This window comes from Strongylocentrotus purpuratus, unplaced genomic scaffold (genome assembly GCF_000002235.5).
Source record: "Strongylocentrotus purpuratus isolate Spur 01 unplaced genomic scaffold, Spur_5.0 spur5_scaffold_6, whole genome shotgun sequence".
NCBI classification, from domain to species: domain Eukaryota; kingdom Metazoa; phylum Echinodermata; class Echinoidea; order Camarodonta; family Strongylocentrotidae; genus Strongylocentrotus; species Strongylocentrotus purpuratus.
Genome location: NW_022145612.1, coordinates 45,312,407 through 45,335,014, shown reverse-complemented (window position 1 = coordinate 45,335,014; position 22,608 = coordinate 45,312,407). Strand labels below are relative to the sequence as shown.

At 36.1% G+C, this 22,608-nt stretch overlaps 1 protein-coding gene across 11 annotated transcripts in view; it reads left to right on the top strand.

The window, feature by feature from the left end:
- Positions 1 to 14,926, top strand: part of LOC115919156 (protein TANC1-like) — an 87,869-nt gene extending 72,943 nt beyond the window's left edge. For 7 of the 11 annotated variants that reach the window (XM_030972135.1, XM_030972137.1, XM_030972138.1 and 4 more), the window contains 7 exons: positions 390 to 441; positions 574 to 654; positions 1,089 to 1,180; positions 2,048 to 2,194; positions 6,496 to 6,596; positions 7,002 to 7,934; positions 11,008 to 14,926. In XM_030972135.1, the coding sequence (XP_030827995.1) occupies positions 390 to 441; positions 574 to 654; positions 1,089 to 1,180; positions 2,048 to 2,194; positions 6,496 to 6,596; positions 7,002 to 7,934; positions 11,008 to 11,341 (1,740 nt within the window). In that variant the 3' untranslated portion in view covers positions 11,342 to 14,926. Of the gene's footprint in view, positions 1 to 389; positions 523 to 573; positions 655 to 1,088; positions 1,181 to 2,047; positions 2,195 to 6,495; positions 6,597 to 7,001; positions 8,004 to 11,007 lie in introns of all 11 variants that reach the window. The other 4 variants (XM_030972143.1, XM_030972136.1, XR_004061728.1 and 1 more) reach the window with 3 other exon arrangements.
- The last annotated feature ends 7,682 nt before the right edge of the window (positions 14,927 to 22,608 follow it).

The window sequence follows — 22,608 nt, the reverse complement described above, 5'->3', positions numbered from 1 at the left end:
CAGGATGCCAAAGAACGTAATGCAGGATTTTGTCTATTAAGTGCTTATCAGTCAGGCCCCTGGTTATATGAAGAACTGTTAAAAATCAAGTCTTGCAAACATTCTCACAATCTGTGCAGCTCCCAAGACACCCTATTATTGTAAACCCCATCTCAGAAAACAATTTTTTAAATATTTTTTCTCATATTTCTTCATCATGTAAAATAATTCTTTACAGATAATAAAATTCAGTGAGTTACATCAAGATATAATACATAGTAGGAACAGTGCATAAACAAAAAATGTTTGAAGCGCAACATCCCTTTATGATCTGACACATATGTGAAGGAGGCTTATGTGGACTTAAGTAGATTTATAATCATCCTTTTCATTCCATCCATCCGTCGCAGGTTCAACTGCTGGTTGAGAAAGGAGCCAACATAGAGCACATGGATAACAGCGGTATGAGACCGTTGGACAGGGCTATAGGATGTCGGAACACCTCTGTCGTCTCAGTTCTACTCAAGAAAGGTGCTAAGCTAGGTAAGTCAACAGTGTTTGATGCTTGAACATTGGCATGTTATGATAACAGTGGTATGAGACCACTGGACAGGGCTATAGGATGTCGGAACACCTCTGTCGTCTCTGTTCTACTCAAGAAAGGTGCTAAGCTAGGTAAGTCTACAGTGCTTAATGCTTGAACATGGCATGCCATGCTTGACACATACACTCACTTTCCAATTCATCTCCCATCTGACTTCAAAGAAATTGCAGCATCTATAGGTATGAAACTTTATTATTTTCTGTATTTTCCTTTTAATTTGGGTTCTTGAGAATCATGTGAATATTAAAAATCATAAATGCAGGGTAGAGGAAGCCTTCAAGTGGAAGAAAAATTAAGTATGTAATCCTACATTTGTGTGCTTTTATGTTTCTTTCGAGCAATACAGATTTATACGCTTATATTAAGTTGGAATCAGAAATAAATGATACCTTGATACTATACTTGTAATTTTGTGAGATACAACAATCTTACCCTTTTTATTGCTAGCAGTTTGAATGATGCCAACATTCCATAATGTTTGTGATGGTTGTGTTTATCTATTTAGGTCCAGCTTCATGGGCCATGGCAACCTCCAAGCCAGACATTCTGATTCTATTACTCAAGAAACTCATGGATGACGGCAATGCACTCTACAAGGTAACTCAGTCTGGACATACCATCATTTTATGTGGCTGCCGTGTTTCAAGCTATGTTTATCTGATGAAAGATAGTACAAAGATTTAAAGCCTGACTGCATTACTTATAGCTACTTGTGCCCTCTAAATAGCGAACAATGCCTAATCGGTGCCTGTTGGTCCCCCATGATCCCCTTTTTCTTATGTTAATTGAGAGCTGATTTGATGAGATAACCACCTGTCAGTGACCTTGCAGGGAGGTTTAATCCCCCTGGCCAAACTAGTGCGGATGGGCTTTAATAGATAGGAAATTATTTAACACCAGCTTATTCAAGTCCTAAGAAACCATAAGCTTGGTCAGTTAATGATACATTCATCAATCATATTCTAAATTAAGTCTACATCTGCTCTAGTTGACGATTTAACCAAACGATCGAGTGCCACAGTTGACTCTTGTCTCATGTACGATATATGTATGTACAGTATACTTTAAACAATATGGCAGTGTAGGATTTCATTTCTAACTTACAAAAATTGCCTCAGATTTTGATGTCTCTCCTCCAGCAGTAACATTTTGTAATTAAATGTTGAACCCTCTGATGGGAAACCTATGACTGTGTGACATTGGCCTAGTTTAGCTACATTTTAAATATTCAGCTTAAGTTGGCCAAGCATTTTGAAGAGATGTGATTGCTCTGAATGAATGGCATATGAGCTTGATTGTGACATTATCACAGCTCTACATATGACATACATGGTAGATGACTGTTAACGTTACAATCCAAATCAGTCGCGACTTTTGATAAGACGGGGCCCTGATTTCAATATCACTCTTTACTTTTTACAATATCTTGTAATGGTACCTCCATTTTTTTTTGTATCCAAACAGAAAGAGAAATGGAGAGAGGCTTGTCATAAATACCAGTGTGCTCTCAGGAAGTTTCCTTCGGAAGGTTTTGGTGAAGACATCCGGACCTACAAGGAACTCAAAGTCAATCTCTTCCTTAACATCTCAAGATGCAAGCGAAAGCTAGAGGTAGGTATCATCTTCCAGGATGATAATCCTCTTATCCTAAAGCCCACTGCACACTTTTAAGATTTGACTGCACTCTGATCTTTGAAGCCCCTCTAAAGTGTTGGGAGCCCCAAAATTTGGTTGGGAAATTTCACTTAAATTGTATCATAATGTGTAAGAGGATGTCATTTAAGGCACATTTCTGCAAGGATTTTCAAAACAAATGTGTTTGAAGTCGAACATTGATGAAAGAATACAAAATTTAAGTTTTCTGCATACAACAAAAACCCCAAATATGTATTCTTTTATCAATATTTGTCTTCAAACACATTTTTTTTGGGGGGGGGGGGGGGGAGGAATCTTTGCAAAAGTGTGTCTTAAATGACATCCTCTTTCACATTATAATATAATTTAAGTGAAATTTCCCCATCAAATTTTTGGCGAATTTGGGGCTTCCAACACTTTAGAGAGGCTTTAAAGTATCCGATCTCTGTAGAAAACACAAGTGTCATGAGATATGAATTTTGAATTGTGCAATATTATCCCTTTCCCTATTGAAGTTCCTAATTTGAATATAACGATTAAAATGAAAATGCAGCATTTGCAATATTATAGGCATTCTGATTGGAGGAATTAGGCAAAATTGGCTTTTGTCAAGCTATGTATTGGCATATAGCTTTGGATTAGAAGTTTTTTATATTGCAAAATATGAAAATTTGTTTCAAATAGTGATTATGGACAGTTTAGTTTTAACTGCATTTTTATACCAAAGAAATTCTTTAGATGACTAGTATCTATGGCACAATGTTTAGAGATTTTAAAAACTCTGGAACTGAAAATGTACTCTTAATTTTTTAAAGCTCAGCTCTTGTAACAGTTCTCTTGCCTTATGCACCCGTCAACCGGAGTCTTGAACCTACCCCCCTCAAGGATCGTCAAGCATTCGACGTCAACTCGACGTCGAATCTTGGGGTCGCCAAAATCTGAGCGTGGTGAATCTTTGACGTATTTTTGTTTGGCCGTAGTGAATCTTTACCTTATTATTTGTAGGAGAAGGTGAATCTTTGCCTCATTTTTTACCGAATGTTGTGAATCTTGAACGAATATTTTTCACATACAAGTGAACGAGCGTCGAGTGAAAAAATTATCGTGTGTGAACGAGCGTCGAATGTCTTTGACTCCAGGGGAAATGAGGGTTCAAGATTTTAACTGTGACGTGGAGCTAGCTACGTTCGAGTTCGGATTTCGCGCTAAATCCGGTGTCCACGAATATTAAAACCCGAAAATATGTACCTTCTAAACCTTCTGAATTTGGAGTCAGCAGGACATGCGGAATACCGCCCTGCTGATGAGTACCAAAAGTGTACCCCGATAAAGTTTTTAATTATTGAAGAGTTTCTAATATGTCTACACTCAACGAAGACTGCTTTGTCAACTGATCACATTTTGGGTAAATCATAATATAACCCGGCTATGCAGATGTGGGGGAAATTTGTTTACAGCTGCTGTCACGTTTTGTTTACTTGTATAGCCTGCGCCAACGAAAAAAATACACGATGGCGACGGGGCGATTCGCCTCTAAACCTCTGAAATCGCCACAGTAAATATCAAGACGAGGGCGAACAAAATTGATATATAATGAAAAATCGCCCCCGCCATAAATTGATATTCCCTGGGAACTAATAAATCAATTTATTGATTTGTCTGACTGAACTCTCCGTTCCAACTACCAACTCCAAAACTAGAAATTTCCATCAACATTTTAAAAGTGTTGTGATTGCAGCGGATCGGCGGTCGTACCTACTGCTGTAGCTAGATCGGTATCCGCCTAGCCTAAGCACGCGGCCAGGCCCGCGCCCCCGATGTAAATACGGAGTACAGATTCACAATACACAGAAACTAGCTACTCCAGTGCAGCGCGAGCCCGCACGCTTCTAGAGTATGAAGCAAATAAGTATTTGCGAGTGACGAGTGCTGAACTGCTAGCGACCAAATTGGTTCGTAATATGTTTATTTAGTCTTTTTTCCGACCCGAATTTTTATCATGGACAGTGCAATCCCATTAAAAATAATGTTATTCCGTCTCAAATTGTGTTATTTATAACTTAAAACCATTAAATGCGAGTATATTTTTACTGTTGTCCCACATACCGATATATTTGTTGTAACGAAACGTGCAAAATCAATGCCAGATTTTTTCCTGTAAAATCGGTATAAAGCTAATTTCGTAGACAGAAATTGAATTTTGTTATAAAAACCCCGTAAATAAATATATAAATGATGTCCCTATACCTCAGCATTTTTCTTACAACTGTTTAATTAAATTATATTATTTATATACTAGGCCCATTGTCGTTGATGCCTGCGACGCGCCTGAGTGATGGCATCAATTTCAGTCTACGAAATGAAACTAGCTTTGGCTTGGCCTTTTATAGATTAGAATTAGAGTCTTTACGGGGACAAAAATACGACTATGATTTTGCATGTTTCTTTATAACAATGATCGTTATGTGGGACAACAGTAAAAATATTCATTTATTGGTTAAGTTATAGAGTCTAGATCTAAATAACACAATTTTAAACGGAGTTACATTTTTTTTAAAATGGGATCGCATTGTCCATGATAACAATTCAAATTCGGGACAAAAAAAATACAAAATGACACAATATTACCTACCAATTTGGTTGCTAGTACTAGTAGCATGACGGCTAAGGAAAAACACAACTTATTGTTACAGCTTAAAATGAATTAGCCCCCACTTTTCTTAAAGTAGCCCCCATTAAAAAAAAAAATTCCTAGCCTAGCTGCGTGTCAGTGACAACATTTTCTTATATAAAAACAAGCAGTTGAACAAAACACTCCTTTTGACAAGTTTTAGCCACATGTATATGTAAATCATTAAGCCACACGTTTAACACAAAGTGAATAACTCATGGATACGGAGATCCAAAAATAATAATTATTGGCGAGACATCGTAGCCGAAGCGGAGACCCGAAAAAAATAATTAGTGGCGAAATTGTACCTTTTTTTAAATTCTAGCTACCATTTTCAGAAAACAGATTGTTTCCACAAGTACTCATGATCAATTTTATGTTTCCTTTACTTATAATCACTCTATCTACCATAAGTAGCGGTGCTGGTGAAAGGCCGGTGAATCTTGACCTAATAAAAATTAAGCAGGTGAAGACGTGTGGTGAATCTGCACCTAATATTTTTAGCGGCGAGGTGAATCTGCACCCTATTTTTCTTGGAGATGGGTGAATCTGCACCTTATAAATAATTTGGAATAGTGAATCTTGACCTTATTTGTTACGAAGCAAGGTGAATGAGAGGTGAATCTTTGTGTCGGACGTTCAAGACCAAAAGTGAATAAGAGTGAGGTCTTGAGGGGGGTAGGTTCAAGACTCTAGTTGACCGGTGCATTAATCAATGTTATACAGATGTATCCAATGCTATTTTGTTATGGTTGTTGGCACGTTTTTTATTTCTCTTTGAAAATAATCATTATGATCTAAAGTCATAAACATAATACTGTAGGTTATCATCATGATCATCATCCCACAAATAGTACCATTTAATCATTGAAATATTATTTTCCAAGAATTCTCCATTTCCTGATGTCATTGAGGAATTTTTTTGTGAGGTTTCATGATTTTATTTTCTCAATGCTGACGTCAAAACCATGTTCATTTCAATAACAAGAAAACATGACCAGTGCTATGACCTTTAACGAATAGACATTTTGTTACCGTTGACCCCGATTATGTATTTTATATGGTATCATTTTGTGCAACAAGTAACGTACATTGCCTCCGCACGGAAGTATGCATGCACAATGAATGCAGAAATTCATGGGAAGTTCAGCCATGGTAGCAAGTTGCTCTGAAGGAAAGATGAAAAATCAGAGATGCAGATTGGTAAAAGATTTAACAAAATCAGATAAAAAGTAAGAATGTTATACTTGTATACTTGAACATGTATGGGTGCTGGCTACCTGCCACACTGACAGCCCTTGATTGAATGGGCAGACAGGCAAACTCTCTTTCCACATTTCATATGTATGTTTAAAATATAGAAATCAATAAATCAAATCAAATCAAAATCAAACTTACCCTTCTTACATGATTCTTTAAGACCTTATAATCTTACGCCACCTGAAGAGGCTGTCGTCATTACCAGTTCTTTCAGTAGTCATACAAGTAGCTGTCGTTTTAATCACATGTCATATTTCTTATATCCCTCCTTTTTTCTCCCACCCCCCCCCCTCTCTCTCTCTCTCTCTCTCTCTCTCTCTTCCTCTCTCTCTCTCTCTCTCTGCAGGATATTACTGGTGCTATTGAATACTCTAGCAAAGCTCTTGAGATCAAACCAAAGTGTTTTGAAGCATACTACGCCAGAGCTAGGGCTAAGAGAGCAATAAGGTAAGATCTGATACTTGGGTATTTTTGCTCAAAGATAGTCTTCAGCTGTGCTTGAATTATGCTGAAAATTGTATTGAAGCTGTTTCCACGGTAATCTTGCAATAGCATTATGGTCAGATGATGGATTCAAAAAGTATAACAGATAAAAACTTGTGTGTGTCATGACTATTATATATAAAAGGATATAAGTTGTACGAAATTATTTTTTTTTATTAGATAAAGCTATTGGATTCGTTGTTGAGTAGGAGACATCCTGCTCACCACACCACAATGGTTATTTGATCAAAAATCTTCATGTAAACCGTCAAATGAAGTAACAGAAAATGGGATGTGTTACTTTCATGCTTTGGAATGTTAGGAAATGTCATAGTCTGAGCATGTTTTTAAATTCATGTTTGATTGCAGACAATATGGACCAGCCCTACAGGATTTGTTGGAAGCAGTGAAGCTAGCACCCAACAACCGGGAAGTCCGAAGACTGCTGGTGAGGGTCAAAGAAGAATGCAAAGAAGAGACCAAAAGACAGCGGGAAGCCAAAGAAGAACGCGAGGAGAAAGAGAAGGAGAAGAAGGAGATGACCCCAGACTCTGGCGTTGCCAATTCACAACCAGGAAGTGCTGAACAATCACAGGCAGAGGTTTCGGAACCTGAGGAATCTGGACGACCTGTCACCTCGACGGCACCCTTGCAGGCTGGACGGAGTGATCCTGCAGTGTCTAGTTCTGTCTCCTCTGTACAGAACACAAGCAGGGTACATGACTCTAGTGGCGATCTGTCCTCACTGGACAACAAAGGGTTAAATAGCAATAGTTTGAATTCTAGTAGTAGTTCAAGCACACAGTTAGGGTCTGTGGAATTTACCATTGGAAACGGACATGTGGTGCAAGGAACCGGTGTTTCGCTGAAAGATGAGAACCTGTCGGAGAAGCAGGTGATCACCGAAGTGCAAGATGGACTCAAAGCAGGGGACAAACCCATTCCTAGACGTGCTCAGACAGTCAAGATGCCACGTCCGCCATCCATCGAAGTGGCGACATCAGAGCCGGTGACGGCGGGAGTCGTGTTCTTCAACGCCGGAGCTACGGACAACTCTCTCATCTCACCCAGCTCCGGTCAAGCCACCCACCCCCAACCCTTACTGAACAAACCAAACAACTCCGACTCCAGGGAGAGTACTCCAGAGTCGTCCACTCCTGGCTCTGGATCCGCCTCTGGGTCTGGTGGGTCAGGGGCTCTCAACTCCCCTGTCCATAGCTCCGTCAGGCTCCAGGAGGTCGTCCCTCACACCATCATGTCCAACAACCCATCCAGTGTCCACCAAGCAGGGGTCACCCACAGGTGAGAGTCATCGAGGTGACACCCCCTGGGCCCCAGGGCTGGCTTCCCACCCCCCGGCCAATGGTAAAGGTAAAGGGTAGCATAGATAGATAAACAAAAAATGCAACTTGTCAGCAGTCAGTGTATCCTCCTTTTCCCCCGACTCCTACATTGGTGCGTCATTCTTCCTTCAAAATAAATCATTCCTTTTTAACCAAAATTCCTTGTCCAGGTTGGTCTGGGGAGATTTCTTCTCGTCTTTAATTGTTTCTAATTCTTTCTTTTTTAGTTTCATTAACTAATGATTAGCAAACATAATATTAATTGCTCTTGCACTATGAGTTCAACTTTAATACCTGCCAAAATACATCATGTAGAGTTTTAACAAAAATTAAATGTCATCAAAAGCCAGCAGCTATTTGCATATATAACAGTACCATCAAAGGCCTCACTTCTAATACAACCTTTTCCCATCTTTTCTGGGCTTAGAATACTTACTTACATTTAGTTTCAAAATTGTTCACACTAATTTGACTAACAGTAGTATAAAGTTGAAAGTTACCTGTACTTGGCACAATATATAATTGCAAGCTCTAATTCGAATTAATTTCATATACTAATTAGACAAAAGTACTCTTGCAAAGCTGTGGCAATATTCTAACCATTATATTGATTAATAATGAATCCACCTGGCAGCATGGAATTCACTCCTTCCTTTTTTAGCTCTAGATTTTTTATTTTTTTATTTTTGCATGACCTTTCTCGCATCTTTTGTTTGCAGTGGCTTTTTAAAACACTTTTTTAGGAAAGGCATCTGTGTTGTGTGTTTAGTTCTGCAATGTGAACTGGAGCTATTTCTGTTTTTTTGTTGCTTTTGCTATTGGCTTTTGCAATTTTGTTTCTTATTTTGACAATTCGTGTATTGTTAACTTTCATTTTGTGCTGTAATATTGTTTCCTAGCCTTCTTCTGATAACTTATGATAAACTAATCAGTGAAATTCTGCTTCTTAGATATATAAAAACCAAGAGATGCAAAGCATTATAAAGACTGGTTCATGGTACCGTGCGTTTTTTAATCAGGCATTTGATTTGGTGCATCCGCATGGCTTAGAACATACATGTAAACTAAAATAAACTAAAAGACATGTAATAACAAATATTTGTGCAGTTAACTAATTGTTTTGCGTTCTTTTCTGTTGCTGCTCACTCTTTTTCTGGGTATCCTTTTTGATTTATAAAAGTTTGAATTTGAACTATGACCTCCTAATGATCTGTGATAGCTCTTCTGTGCATCTACTTGGAAAGTATGAGCTGATTTTTTCTTGAGGACTATCCTGTAGTCACTCTTTTAAAAGGAGGGCTTGAATTGGAAAGTGGGTATTTTCAAAGCGAGTTTAATTTAGTCACGAGTTTACAGTTAAATAAAAAAAGAGGGAATTTTTTTCTTGTAAAAAGAATTTTTGTGGATAACCTGTTTTGGATGGTGAATGATAACAGACCTGACAATATTGCATCTCATGTTTAAATAACATGCTCCCTTTTGCCTTGACTGTTTGTCTTGTAGATGAGTTTTACTGGTTTTTATTAAAGTGGGAATGTTGATACGTCTAATCAAACCATTTGTTATGTGTCTACCAAAGTCATTTAAGCTCTATCTGTCACTAATTGTCACTTGGTCAATTTTATTGAATGAATTACAGCTTAATTCATTGAATGGACAGATGAATAACATCCAAAGCAAATCCGACATACTTCAAGATTTTGAATATTGAAACATCATGAACTGACATTTGTGAAAGCCATAATCTTGGATAAATATTTGTGAAATGTGCAGGCCAAACATGACTTCAGACTTTGTAGAAAGTATCTCTTTTCCCACTTTACATTCCAGTAAAATAAGTCCACTATCAATGTTCATGGTATCGATTGGTCTGTAGTTTTCAATCAGTTTTGATTTGTGAGGGATATAGGTAGTTGTGAAAGTTTGTCATACATGTTTATTAAAGGTAATACAAAGTTTTGGTATGGGGTCGTGAATTTGGTTAAAATGAACATATTGGAAGCATATGCGATCCTACGATATTCACTGATCGTTGTCGCGGTCGAAATCGACTCTAAAGTTATGAAATTGTAAATAATAAACACTTTATGTTGTATAGCTTCCTCTCAAGGTCAAGATATTAATTAAGCTATAAAACAATGTTTCTTGACTAAAAATGACCGATTAGCTATCCCCGTTCGGAAATTATATGCCACAACTACATATTCTGAGATTTTCATGGTCGCAGCTACCACTGTACGGCCGTAGGAGCTATTTGAAGTTCATCAACATTTACCAGGAGCACCGGTAAATTTTTAAATTCAATTTTTCTCGAAAGCAGAAGTGTTTTAGGGGCTAAAGATTCTAGTGTATTTAATACGTCCACAGGGGCATCCAAATATATCAAAATTGTAAAGAATCACTATCCACCCATCTTTCAAAATTTCCCAAAACTTTGTAATACCTTTAACTTCAATAGTTTATTTATGCATCTTAAATTTCAAGTTTTTTCTTTTACAGCCAAACTTTCCAAACTTTTAAATTGCTAATAACACATTTTCACTCTATTAATAGTTTTCTATATCTGTGGTCATCACCATAAATTGCATTCACCTAAACTAGAAAAAGAAATTAAAAAAAATGATAGAACTCCATTTTTATGCAAACGTGGCAGACAAAAACTATCATAGACTATTAAACATTGCTGATATTTTTGATAAAGTTCATCTGGCATACAATATGGCATCAAAGTCAACTCTTCTAAATATATTGCAGGTTGCGACTCTCAATTTTTTTCATCATAAAAAATTTCTAGGTTTTGGTATCATTTCATCATATTAGTTTATGTGGTTTAAATGGATATATGGAGTTCTTTTGAATATTTTCTGCTACCTAATACTGTCTTTTTAGTAGACAAGGGAATTTAGAGCACTGGAAGATTCCACCAAGGATCAGTGTATGGGTCATATTTTGGGATAGCATGCTTAACCAGGTCTTGTGAATCTTTAAACATGTACCTTTCATTGCTTATTTTGACTTCATTCACTGGGCAGTGTACTTCAGCAACCACCAGCACAACAAGCCACAATCTTAGAATCCAGAGGGCCTCCATCATCATCATCTAATACTTCGTCCTCCTCCTCATCCTCCTCCTCCTCCTCCTCCTCTGCCTCCCCCTCATCATCATCGTCTCCAGGCCAGGCTCCTGCAGCTCCAGGGGCGGGAGCCGGGGCGGTTGTTGGGCGTGGTGGAGGGGGCGGGGAAGGGGGTAACGCTGTGAACGCATCAGCCGTTCCTCCGCAGAACCCCACCCAACAACAGCTGCACCAGGAGTTCCCGCGACCCAATACAAAGCATACCATATACATAGGCCCCACCGCATTGTAACCATGGCAACTAAATGTGTATGGTCGTAACAGTCTTACAGGATTCAATTCTTAAACCATGTTCTATCATGAGATGATAAACCATGTCACAAATATGGCAGGTCAAATAATAATCACTTCACTGTAAATGAAAAGCACTGTTCATACACACAAAATAAATGTTGCAGGGGTTAAAATTCAGTTGCATACGTGTGGTTTGCATCTCATTTCATGGTTAGTCTATCACTTGATTATGGAAGATATCAATGTTAAATCAACTCATTGCCAAAAAATCACTAACATTTGCTAGCTGCAGGGGAGATGAACTGCATACTGCTAAAGGTATCATGTTCAAATGAAATAAATGAGAAATTTTGCATTTATGAGCCAAGCATGGCAATGTAAAAGTAGATGTAGCCATGTGGCTGGGACAAAGATAATGAGCACAATTCAGGAGCACTTTCAGAGCACTTTCCTAATACTCCTTTTACTTCATCATACTCACCAATGGGTTAAACCATCAAAGTCAAAATATATTATATTGTTTCAGGTACATTTCCGATGCAATATCAATAATAATAAAAAAAAACAGAAAGTGGTGCTCTATCCTGCTGTAATCCAAATATTTAATCAGAGTAAATAATATCAAGCTACAGATCAAGTGCCGGTGGAAACAAGTTTTATGAATGAATAATTGTATCGCTCATTCCTATTAAAGTATATGGTACTTGTTCAACGCATGGTATATGGGTGTATAAATAAATATTCAACCAATTAAATTAACACCTGCATTGTATTCATGATCCAGCATAAAGAGTACTCTCTTTCCGTCCTCTTTTGCCTCCTGCTTTCATATCTCTATGAATTTCTTTCTTAATCCCTGTTCAATCTCTTCATCTATTGCTCAGTCCACTTTAAGATGCGAATGAATTAGATACGTGACTGTTAAAATCCTAGAAACTATGACTGTATTCATTCTCACATTGGCATATCCTACTTGAATTAGAATAGAAAAAGGTTTCACAATGAACTGCATCTCACAATCTTTCACAATGAACTGCATCTTTTGCACTTAAGTGATTATATAATATATATCACCCATAATATATGCCCGATTTATCAAAAATTGGGATAAAAACTGTACTGTCAGTAATATATATATATTTTCACACTTTAGTCCAGACTTTTGCTGCAATATATTTAAAAATGGCAAATCACTCTTTTCAGGCAGAAATTCACTTATTTACAAGATGATATGTACATGTATTTAAAACTTGTTTTCAGTACTATATTTTTGTCTCAGTGTTTTTTCTCTTCTGTACTGTGTGGAAGTGTTTGCACCATTCATCAGGTTAAGTATTTGATTGATATTTTCACGTGCATGTCTTATGATATGGCTAGGTGTAGCATGAAAAATATGTGCACTTTTTGATAAAACAGTGTGGTGTGTATTAAAGTATGCATTATTTTATTATTCCTTCTTTAATGTGAGGCTTTAATATTGCCAACTTTGTAGAGTCCATTCACTGCACTGTACTTCAACTATTTACAAAATACAAATTCACATATTGGTACTTATTTCATTGGAATTCAAGTGATTCAAGATTAGTATTCATATTATTAATTTTATAATATACAAAACAATACCCTTTGATATTAGTCCATGAATTTCAGTACAATTTAGTATGGAAGGTATTTCTTACAATATGTACACCATATACTTATAAAGTTTAAAAGCACATGCATTTTGAAGTGGAAGAGTGTACCAATATTACATTGCATTTTGATAGTGATTGCACATAATGGCACTGTTTATATAGTTCATGTTATGACGACTGAAAGTGTCTCGTGACCCTAGCCCTGATAAAGAAACCACTCGGTTCTTCAGATGCCCTGCTTCCACTGGCAATTTACGCCAATCTACTTATCAAACAATTGCCCTGTTCAAAATTAAAAATGAATGGCATTCACTATATTTATTTATCAAGAATATAGATTTGAAGAGGAGTGTTTAACTGCTTCCTTGAACGTGCACTGGTATTCCAACCTGAGCCCTGTTTCACAAAACTTGTTATCAATAACAAGCTACAATAACTGTTATAAGCTACTGAAATGGTAGCATCTGATTGGCTAGAAGCAGATTTGTCATAGAAATTTAGCATATGTTATCGATATCAAGTTTTATGAAACAGGGGGCCCAGGTTTCTTCACTTCACTGATATTATTTTCTGCATAGTTATTTGTCATTTATTACCATTATTCCTAAAAATTCAGAAATAATTTTTATTGTTATCTTGTGTATTAAGAATCAGAGAATAATAGTCGGGGAGAGAGTCTCTGTGCTCTATAGTTCTCATAGAAAAGTAAAAATTTCACATTGATAATAATAAGGGATTACAAAGCTTTTAAACCAATGTATTTTTGCATGGCATGGGAGAATTTTATGTTCTCGGTAACTGTTACCATTTTAAGATTTGATACACTCCTGTATAACACATTCTAGTACTAGCGAGGCTCCAACATCAAAAGAATATTGGTCAAGTATTTACAACTAAGTAGAAGCATAACAAGTGCTTAATATTCCGTTATGGTCCAACTTGTCACTATTTTAATTAGAATAGCAGGAATTTACCACGCCTTTTGTGAATATTAATTATTTAATCTAAATTACCTGATATTTTTAATCTTTTTTCTTTTATCTAGATAAGCCACAATTTTAGTTAATTTATGTGACTGAAAATAAAAGGAACCTCACTATTTTTATTATATTTCACCCATTATTTTACACATTATATAATTATTGTCCTGTGCCTGTGATAATTTTCCTTGATTCAATGAAATATAGCGATAGTAAGGCGGCAGTGTTCATTGTGAGCATATATTTGATTTAAATGAATTACTGAATTAGAAATTTACTTATACAGTGTAAGGGGAAGCCAAGTTATAATTCTTTGTTGGTGTTAAAGTGTTTTGTGATATGCGGAGGAAAGAATTGAAAGAGCTTGCACATGATCCATTCTTAAAAACTTAGAAACAAGAAAAGTACTTATTCTCACAGTTAAAAGAAGTAACAGGTCTTTTTGATAAAGAAGTCCTTATATTTATAAATGTACTCCTCTTTGGTAGCAGCTCAAGCATTGGTATGATGGGATTTTCATTTTAAATTTACACATTTTATTGTTCACATTGATGCATCTTCCCGTGTATTTATTATGGCATTTGAACATATTTATGATCAATGTCATATGATGAAATTCATTTTTCTTTTATCTTTATTGTATTTTGAGCCAAAGAGGAGAGAGAACAATGATTATTTGATTAAATTGATTTATGTAGCAGCTATAAATTTTATTTTCTGCACCAGGATTTTCTTAGGATGATTGTATATTTCTGATATTCGTGCTGGTGTGTACATGATGGCATACAGCTGCACTGGATACATAGGTATTTGTGTAATTAATGAATGGTATATGAATTTGTTTAGAAGATAATAATTGCTGTATGAATTTTCACATACAGATTTTTTTGAACTGGTCAATGTTGACTGGCATTTGTATATTAAAGGATGTGTACAAAAATAAACTGGCTAAAATATAAGCGTAACTTACTTTTTTGTGTGTGCTTTGCTCATTTATTTGAGAGTTTGAGGTGTGGCATATGACGGTTGATACTGATTACACTTTAGAAATAGAACTGGGATTGAATTGAATAAAATAGATGAATGAAAATAGAGAAAGAGAAAGACATAAAGAGAGATAGAGGAAGAGTGTTACTTATCCAGTCTTCAGTGTCAAGTTTTCTTTCAGTATTTGGAGCATTCCTCCAATCTGAACGTCGGATAAGAAGGATACGAAATAGGAGAATCACAATATCATATTTCTTATGCTTATCATTTATTTACTTTCTTTACACAAATTTATTTACAGTCAATAAATTACAATTATATGTACAAGATTACAAATCTAATAAAATGTTACAGTAACAACATACAGGTTTATCCTTCCAGATTGAATAACACATAAGAGGACAATACTTAAATGTATCTTTAAATCAGAATTTGGGTATAAAAAAAAGCTCCAATGTATTATTTAATTTTTTTACATGGAACTCGTATAATCATATATTTAACTATAGCAGCAATATTAAAGTATCTCTGAGACTGACGCCATCTACATAATCTTGCTTCCAATATTCCAGACTGTTGTTTCAACATTTATCTCAAAAGTGAAATACTACAGCTACCCCAACAGATAAACATAACGCTCTCAAAAGATACTTGAATTCTGGTAAAAATTGTCTACAAAGCAATCGTTTATTCAGTAATTATTGTAGGTTCTTTGGACTTGTGGAAAACGGCAAAAACTTAACCAAACCTTGCTGAAAATCAGATACACCTCCCACAACTATATTTCTTCCTTCTTTTTTTCATCTTTGAATTGAAGCAACTTGCATGAGCAATTCCAACAAGTATTTGCAAATTTGCTAAATTTCTTAAATATCTCTTTTCTTCACACAGATTTCATGCCTATATCAATAACGGGTGAACACTTTCAAAAAATATTGTTCTTAGAAATAGTGTGTCAAGGGTATGTTTTAAAGGGTTTCCATAAAAATTGCTGTTCTAAAATCATAATTGGAGACTTTGATCTCTTACATTTTGTTGCATATCTTTTTATGTTATTAATTTCATTAAGTTATAACTTGTAGAGATTCTGTTCCAAGGGTCACTAATATCTTTTTCGTCATGAATAGTTTCCATAGAAACTACTATTTTTAAATCATACACGTGTCTTTGCATGTGAAAAAAACATTTTCTTACAAGAATAAAAAAATTGTCCAAATAAACAATGCAAGTAAGACTCCAATGATAACGAAAGTGATATTGGACATTTAGGGGTGCTAGAAACAAAAGGATTACAGGTAAAGACACAAAAAAGATGAGAAATAAACAAAAACAAGTCATAACAACTCAAAAATAAAGACATTACGTACATTAGATTACTGAAAGAAGAGCATTGTGAATTTAAGGGATCTTTTAAGTACAAAGTGGAATGTTGTTTAAATAATTGTGAATCTGCTACAGAGTAGAACACATTTTCAGTTGTGAAGGGAATAAGTTCAGCCTGTTATCATATTCAGGTTCAAACGACAGAATTCTTAAGACATACAACGTAAAGAATGAATGGTACAGAGGGTAGCAGTAGAGCTCCCAGTCTACAGCAAAACAGGATTCTTAAGTCCACGGCCAAATTAATTCTTAAAGGCATTGTTTAACAATGTTAAATCAGTGTCTGTGATATCGTGTAATATTAAAGCCCTAACAAAATTGTGCTTCAAAAAAAGTAAAAATCTTTGAGTGACCGGTTTTACCATACTCATTTTCCTCAATAGACTGTAGTGTTATACAAACTGTTAGGAAAACGCAAAATTTGATTTCGACTTCCAATCATAAATATCTTGATAATCAGACAGGCGATACTAGGCTTGTAAAAGTCATGGGATTCCTGACTGACCTAAATCATAATGGCAGCATGAGCTAAATCCAGGATTTTGTTTCAAAATCTGAGGCAAGGTTATCGAGTCACTTTTATAGTGAATCGAGGAACAAAAAACAAAACATATACAGAGAAACAAGCTTTCAGCTTTATGTAACTTGTAGGGATTCTGTTCAAAACAACACTAATATTTTTTAATCAAGATTTTATTTTTACTTTTTTACAACATCAAAAACATCTATTATTCATGACCATTTTTTTTTAGGATTCTTTGTCGAAAAAATATTTTGACACAGATTTCCTGCTCACGTCAATTACAGGTGCACACTTTCAACAAAAATTTTGTTAAAATAAATAGCTGAAGGCTTAGTTTTGAAGGGTTTCCAAAGAAGTTAATTCGTACCTTGTAGGGATTCTGTTCAAAGATACACAATTATATTTTTTTACAACATCAAAAACAGATGTAATTGGCAATTTAAAGAAAATATCTGTACTGAAAAATGATTTATATGCATCATCGGAAAGCTTATAAGCCATAGATTACAATAATATCAATTATATGCCATTTTAGAGTCTGTCAGAGGAGTATCAGCTTTCTAAAAACTCAAAATCTAAAGCTTTGAAAATTGGAAGTTGTTGACATGATGACATCATCTTATGTGGAGTACGCATATTCACAATGACTTTGCATCGATTAAGCAAGGCCCATCGCCTCAACTATATAGGTGAATCAGTCGGTCCACATGTTATGTCGTCACTGTAACTTCAGCAAATGTGAACCCTGTTGACCCATAATTTGGAGGGGAGCGGAAAATGAGGTTTCGATTTGCTTTTGTGCAATAATGAAAGGGTAAATATTTGTTATTCCTTTATATTTTTAATCTAAATTCATTCAGTTTTCCATTAATATCAAGTTGTATTTTCATTGGATAGGGTCTTTAAAATCTGTTATTCATTATCATTTTTGAAGGGATTCCTTTTTTTTTTTAAAGGACAGTCCTCGTAATTAATTTAAGCCTTTTTTCTTCTTACAACACATAAAAATAGACACAATCTAGCAACCAGTGCTCAAAATACACAGGGGCGGTGGGCGATTCGCCCCCGTGAGCTACATAATCGCCCCCGTCATGTTGCTCACGGGGGCGATTGCAAAATTAAAAATCGCCCCCGTGGAATTATAAAATAAAGATTATCTTTTCTGTTATAACTTTAACAAAATATTGAGTTTCAATTTTCAAACCTTAAACCAATGAAATGGAACTTAGATTAGCGTGTAAGATTTCTCGTTTTATGAGTATAGGCCTATTATTGCCGATTCAGCTCGCAGTGCACAGTGCCGCCGTCAGCAGTGGTTATAGGCCTACTGCGCCGTTAGTAGCGGTACGTGTGCACGCTGCCGCGCCATGTCTGCTGGAGCTGGAGGCGATCGCGCAAGGGCAGAAACATGGTCATGGAGAATTTTTTCGTTGCGAAAGCGTTAACCCGCTGAAATCTGGTGATTTCAAATGACCAGCAAATAATGAACCTCGACCAGTAAATCAATATTAGGGACTTTTAGATTTGCACGATGAGAACGTGGACTGCAACGTGTGACCTCCTTTTAAGGCAGTGCCAGTGCTTAAAAGAACGTCACATGTGACTGCAAGTGCACGTCCACGCAAATCTAAAAGTCCCTATTGAGAAGAAGAGGAAGACCAAGATGTCGTGGAACGATATGGTAACATGGGCAGATCTACGGGGGGGGGGGGGTTAGGGGGTTTAACCCCCCCCCCTCCGTCTCCTTTGGGCTGCCAAGTGAAAATGTGATATTAAAGCGGGGGGGGGGGGGGGGGGATGCTAGAGAGGACTACTAATCTATTTTATTTTTTTCAGGGGGGGGGGGAGTGAAGCGCCGTTTTAGCATGACTTTCTTTTTAACTCTTACTTTCACCTATCTCAGATAACCCTAAGTTTTTGGTTGCTGCTTTATATGTAGTTGATAATGCATGATTAAAATAAAGAGAGAGAGAGAGAACCACCATCATTTTGCAATGGTTCATGCAGGGATTGTGTAATGTACATTTGAAACCATTTCTTAGCGTCTCAACCCTAAAAAAAAAAAAAAAAACTATTTTTGAAGAAAAGCATTATACTGAATTAAATAAAGAAAAATAGCTTTATATATTGGATCATACTAATACTGATACGGGCTAAAGACAATGTGGTATTTGTAAGGAGGTATTCCAAAATGACATTCTGATAATCAACATTTGTTCTGGTATCATAAATGTATATGCGCATAATACAACTGATCTTTATGATTTCTTAACGTGACATAGCTTCTTCTCCTCCTGCAAACAAAAAAGAAAACAAGGTTATTTAATAAAAGGATCATGCGACAAATAATTATTGTGATTCAAATTGATGCAAGGATTTTTTTTAATAAGCAATGCTTTTCACCAGAATCTTCTTTGTAAAAACGACTTTTACAAATCTCAGCCATGCAAATCTGCCACTGTGTTGTAAGATCACTTTCAGATTAGGAGAAGTGTATCCTTTAATGAGTATTTTACATTGAATGGAACGTCTCAACTCAGTAAGCATGGCTGAGATTTGTAAAAGTTGTTTTTACAAAGAAGATTCGGGTGGATAGCAGTGCTTATTCAAACAAATATTCGCATCAATTTGAATCACAATCATTATTCGTCGCTTAATCCCTTTTAATGACCTTGTTTTCTTTCTCGTTTGCAAGGGGAGAAGAAGATATGTCACGTTAAAGACATCATTAAAAATCAGTGTTGTATGCGTATATATTATATACACAGGCCAGTAACAGCTATGTAGCTTGTAAATTTGTAAGAGGGAAAATGCTGATTGAAATGAAAATGATGAAATAGCAAATAATTGAGGAGTATCATAGGTACCAATTCAATGGATATTTGTATAAAAAAGAGCCCCCGTCAGTACTAAACCGTGAGAAGGCTCACGGGGGCTCTTTTTTTGGGGGGAAGAGCCCCCGTGGACAAAAAATTAATTTGAGCCCTGCTAGCAACGCATATAAGCACAAATGTAATTTGAAAATTAGGATAACAGAACAAATTTGAAAAGTATAAATACCAAAAAAGATAAGCACTTGTGGAATAATATGTTGAAATATTTTAAGCAGACCAAATTTTTTTCATCAACATTTTACTTTCACTTTTGTTGAAAATTCCAGTTTTTTGAAGATTCATTCTCATCAAATTTCTCTGGCAAAGATTATTTATGTGTCTAAGTTTGTGACATTCATTTCCAATGTTGTTTGATTCTTAGAGCACTTCCTTTTTTGTAATTATTATAGATCTCAAGATTATTATTAAACCTGACTAGAACAAACACAATTACAGAAGATATGGGACTACATGTATGAAGTCTTTGACATATATTATTAAAGGGAAATTCCACCCTGATATTACAGTATCTTAATTTTAATAAAAGCAGAAAAACAAAAGAAACAAATTAATGAAAGTTTGAGCAATATCCGATTACAAATGAGAAAGTTATGAATGATCCACCTTCAAATATTCTTATCAATAATCATTTTTTTGCTCAAACTTTCACTGACCCGTTTCTCTCATTTTCTACTTCTATTAAAACCAATTTAATATCGGGTGGACTTCCCATTAATATTTTGGATCTCAAGAGATTTTCATTTCTTTAAAATCTCTATACTGAGACCATGGTAAAACTGGTGGAAGAAGTATTTTCAAGGAGCGTTTAAATCATTGAAAAATTTAGAGAATTAGTCTTTCTTATTTCATTGTCTTTGCTTCTTTCTGGTGGAAAATTTGTATCATTGTGTTCTCACACTGGGACTGGTTATTAGTTCTGTTTTGATGCGATCAAAGACCATGCCCAAAGTTTAGAAACTTACAAAGGACGAAATTTAGTTAACATCCCAGCGCTTAACAGCTTTAGTTCAGCTGTGTCCTGGATGCTGATGACTTTCACATCTCACAGAGTACATGCAACCCTGGCCTCCATCATGAATCGTCTGTCTCCTCATACCGGCACTCTTGACCAGAGCTGTTACTAGGCTTCGCACTTTTACACCAACAAAGACCCTGGCCCTTTCACCTTTGACCTTGAAGAAGACTTGCCTGAAAAGCACCATAAAAGTGGACCAATTTGACCGCAGGTGCACCAAGCTACGTGCTGGGGCTGAAGTAAATCCGTTAGTGCTCCATTATGACTGTACATGCAGGTGCACAATGTTAGGGCTGGGGTTGGTTTGTTAGTGTCGTCCATCGGTAGACCACTTTGACCGTAGGTGCACCAGGAATGGGCTGGGTCATGGCTCTAGGAGAGCCATGAGACGACAACTTACGACCTAAGTGCATCTGGTATTGGCTATGACCGATACAGTCTTGTCTGTAGTTAAACCATTAGTGGACCACTTTGACAGTAGGTGCGCCAGGGATGGGCCGCGATTGATACAGTCTTGACTCTCATAGAACCATGAAAGGATCACTTATGACCTAAAGTGCATCTGGAATAGGCTATGAACGATACAGTCTTGTCTGTAGTTGAACCATTAGTGAACTACTTTGACCGTAGGTGCACCAGGAACAGTATGGGACTGCTTTCTGGATGCCATACTGCTTCCACCTCTAGATGACACACCGCTAAGATGGCTCGGCAAGCTCTGGGTAGTCGTCATCGGGTACCGTGCTGCAGTGGCATGACCAACGGTTTGCTGGAGAAAAGAAAGAAATTGTAAAGATTACTATTACAATAGTGCGCTGTTTGTTGCCATTTACCTTCAACTACATGCATTTTTGATATTCAGATTTTAAAACACAAGTCCTTGGTTTTGAATGATGTTTAAATTAAGTCAAATTAATGAAATCTAGATTCCCAATACTCACTATAATGGTATTCTAAAATAGTGAACAGATTCTAAATTGAGTACATAATTCTCTATTTTTTTATTCAGAATCAGAATCCCTAGGGAACCAATTACTTTGTTTGAAAAAGGGGGAAGACTCTACTCCCTAATTTCATTTCAGGATGAGAGCAAAAGAATCTATCACCATTGTTCTCAACTTTTTCTCAAGAATATTTGAACAATATTTTCGTGAATATCAATTCCATTTAGAAATAAATGGAAAAGAATTTTATCCCATACCAACATCCTAATTTAGGATGAAAAAAAAGAGTCTTTCATTACAACCTTATTCTGAACTTCAACTTGGCTTTAGACACCAGGGCCCCGTCTTACAAAGAGTTGATATTAATCGCAACTGATTTTTGCAACTACTGGTATGTACATAAGAGATAGGCGAATGAAAACTTGCGATTGATTTGCTCAATCGCAACTCTTTGTAAGACGGGCCCAGGTTATGGAAATAATTTGACCTTTGACACATGTTCACAACTTCATTTAGAATTTTCAACAGGAATAGGTTGAACATGATGGTTAAGAATATGAGCCAGCTCCCTAGTTCCTTCTTTGTATTTGGATTAGGATTAAAGAAAGAATCCAGTAATGGAAAGAATTTGATCTTTAAAGGTAAAGTCCAGTTTTGGAAACGCCCCCCTTTCAAAAAGTGAAATGGAAGCTCTTATTACCAATCATGTGAAAGAATGTTTTGAGTAATACATGATGATACAAATTTTCCAGAGAAACCGCCTACTAATTGATATTTTTGGTAAATTATTATATCTATTTGGACCTGATAGATATCGCGCACGTGTCGCACCGCGTGTCACGTAGTCCCATATATATCTTTCTGTGTACAGTGCTTTTAACTTTACCAAGACTTGGCCAAATTTC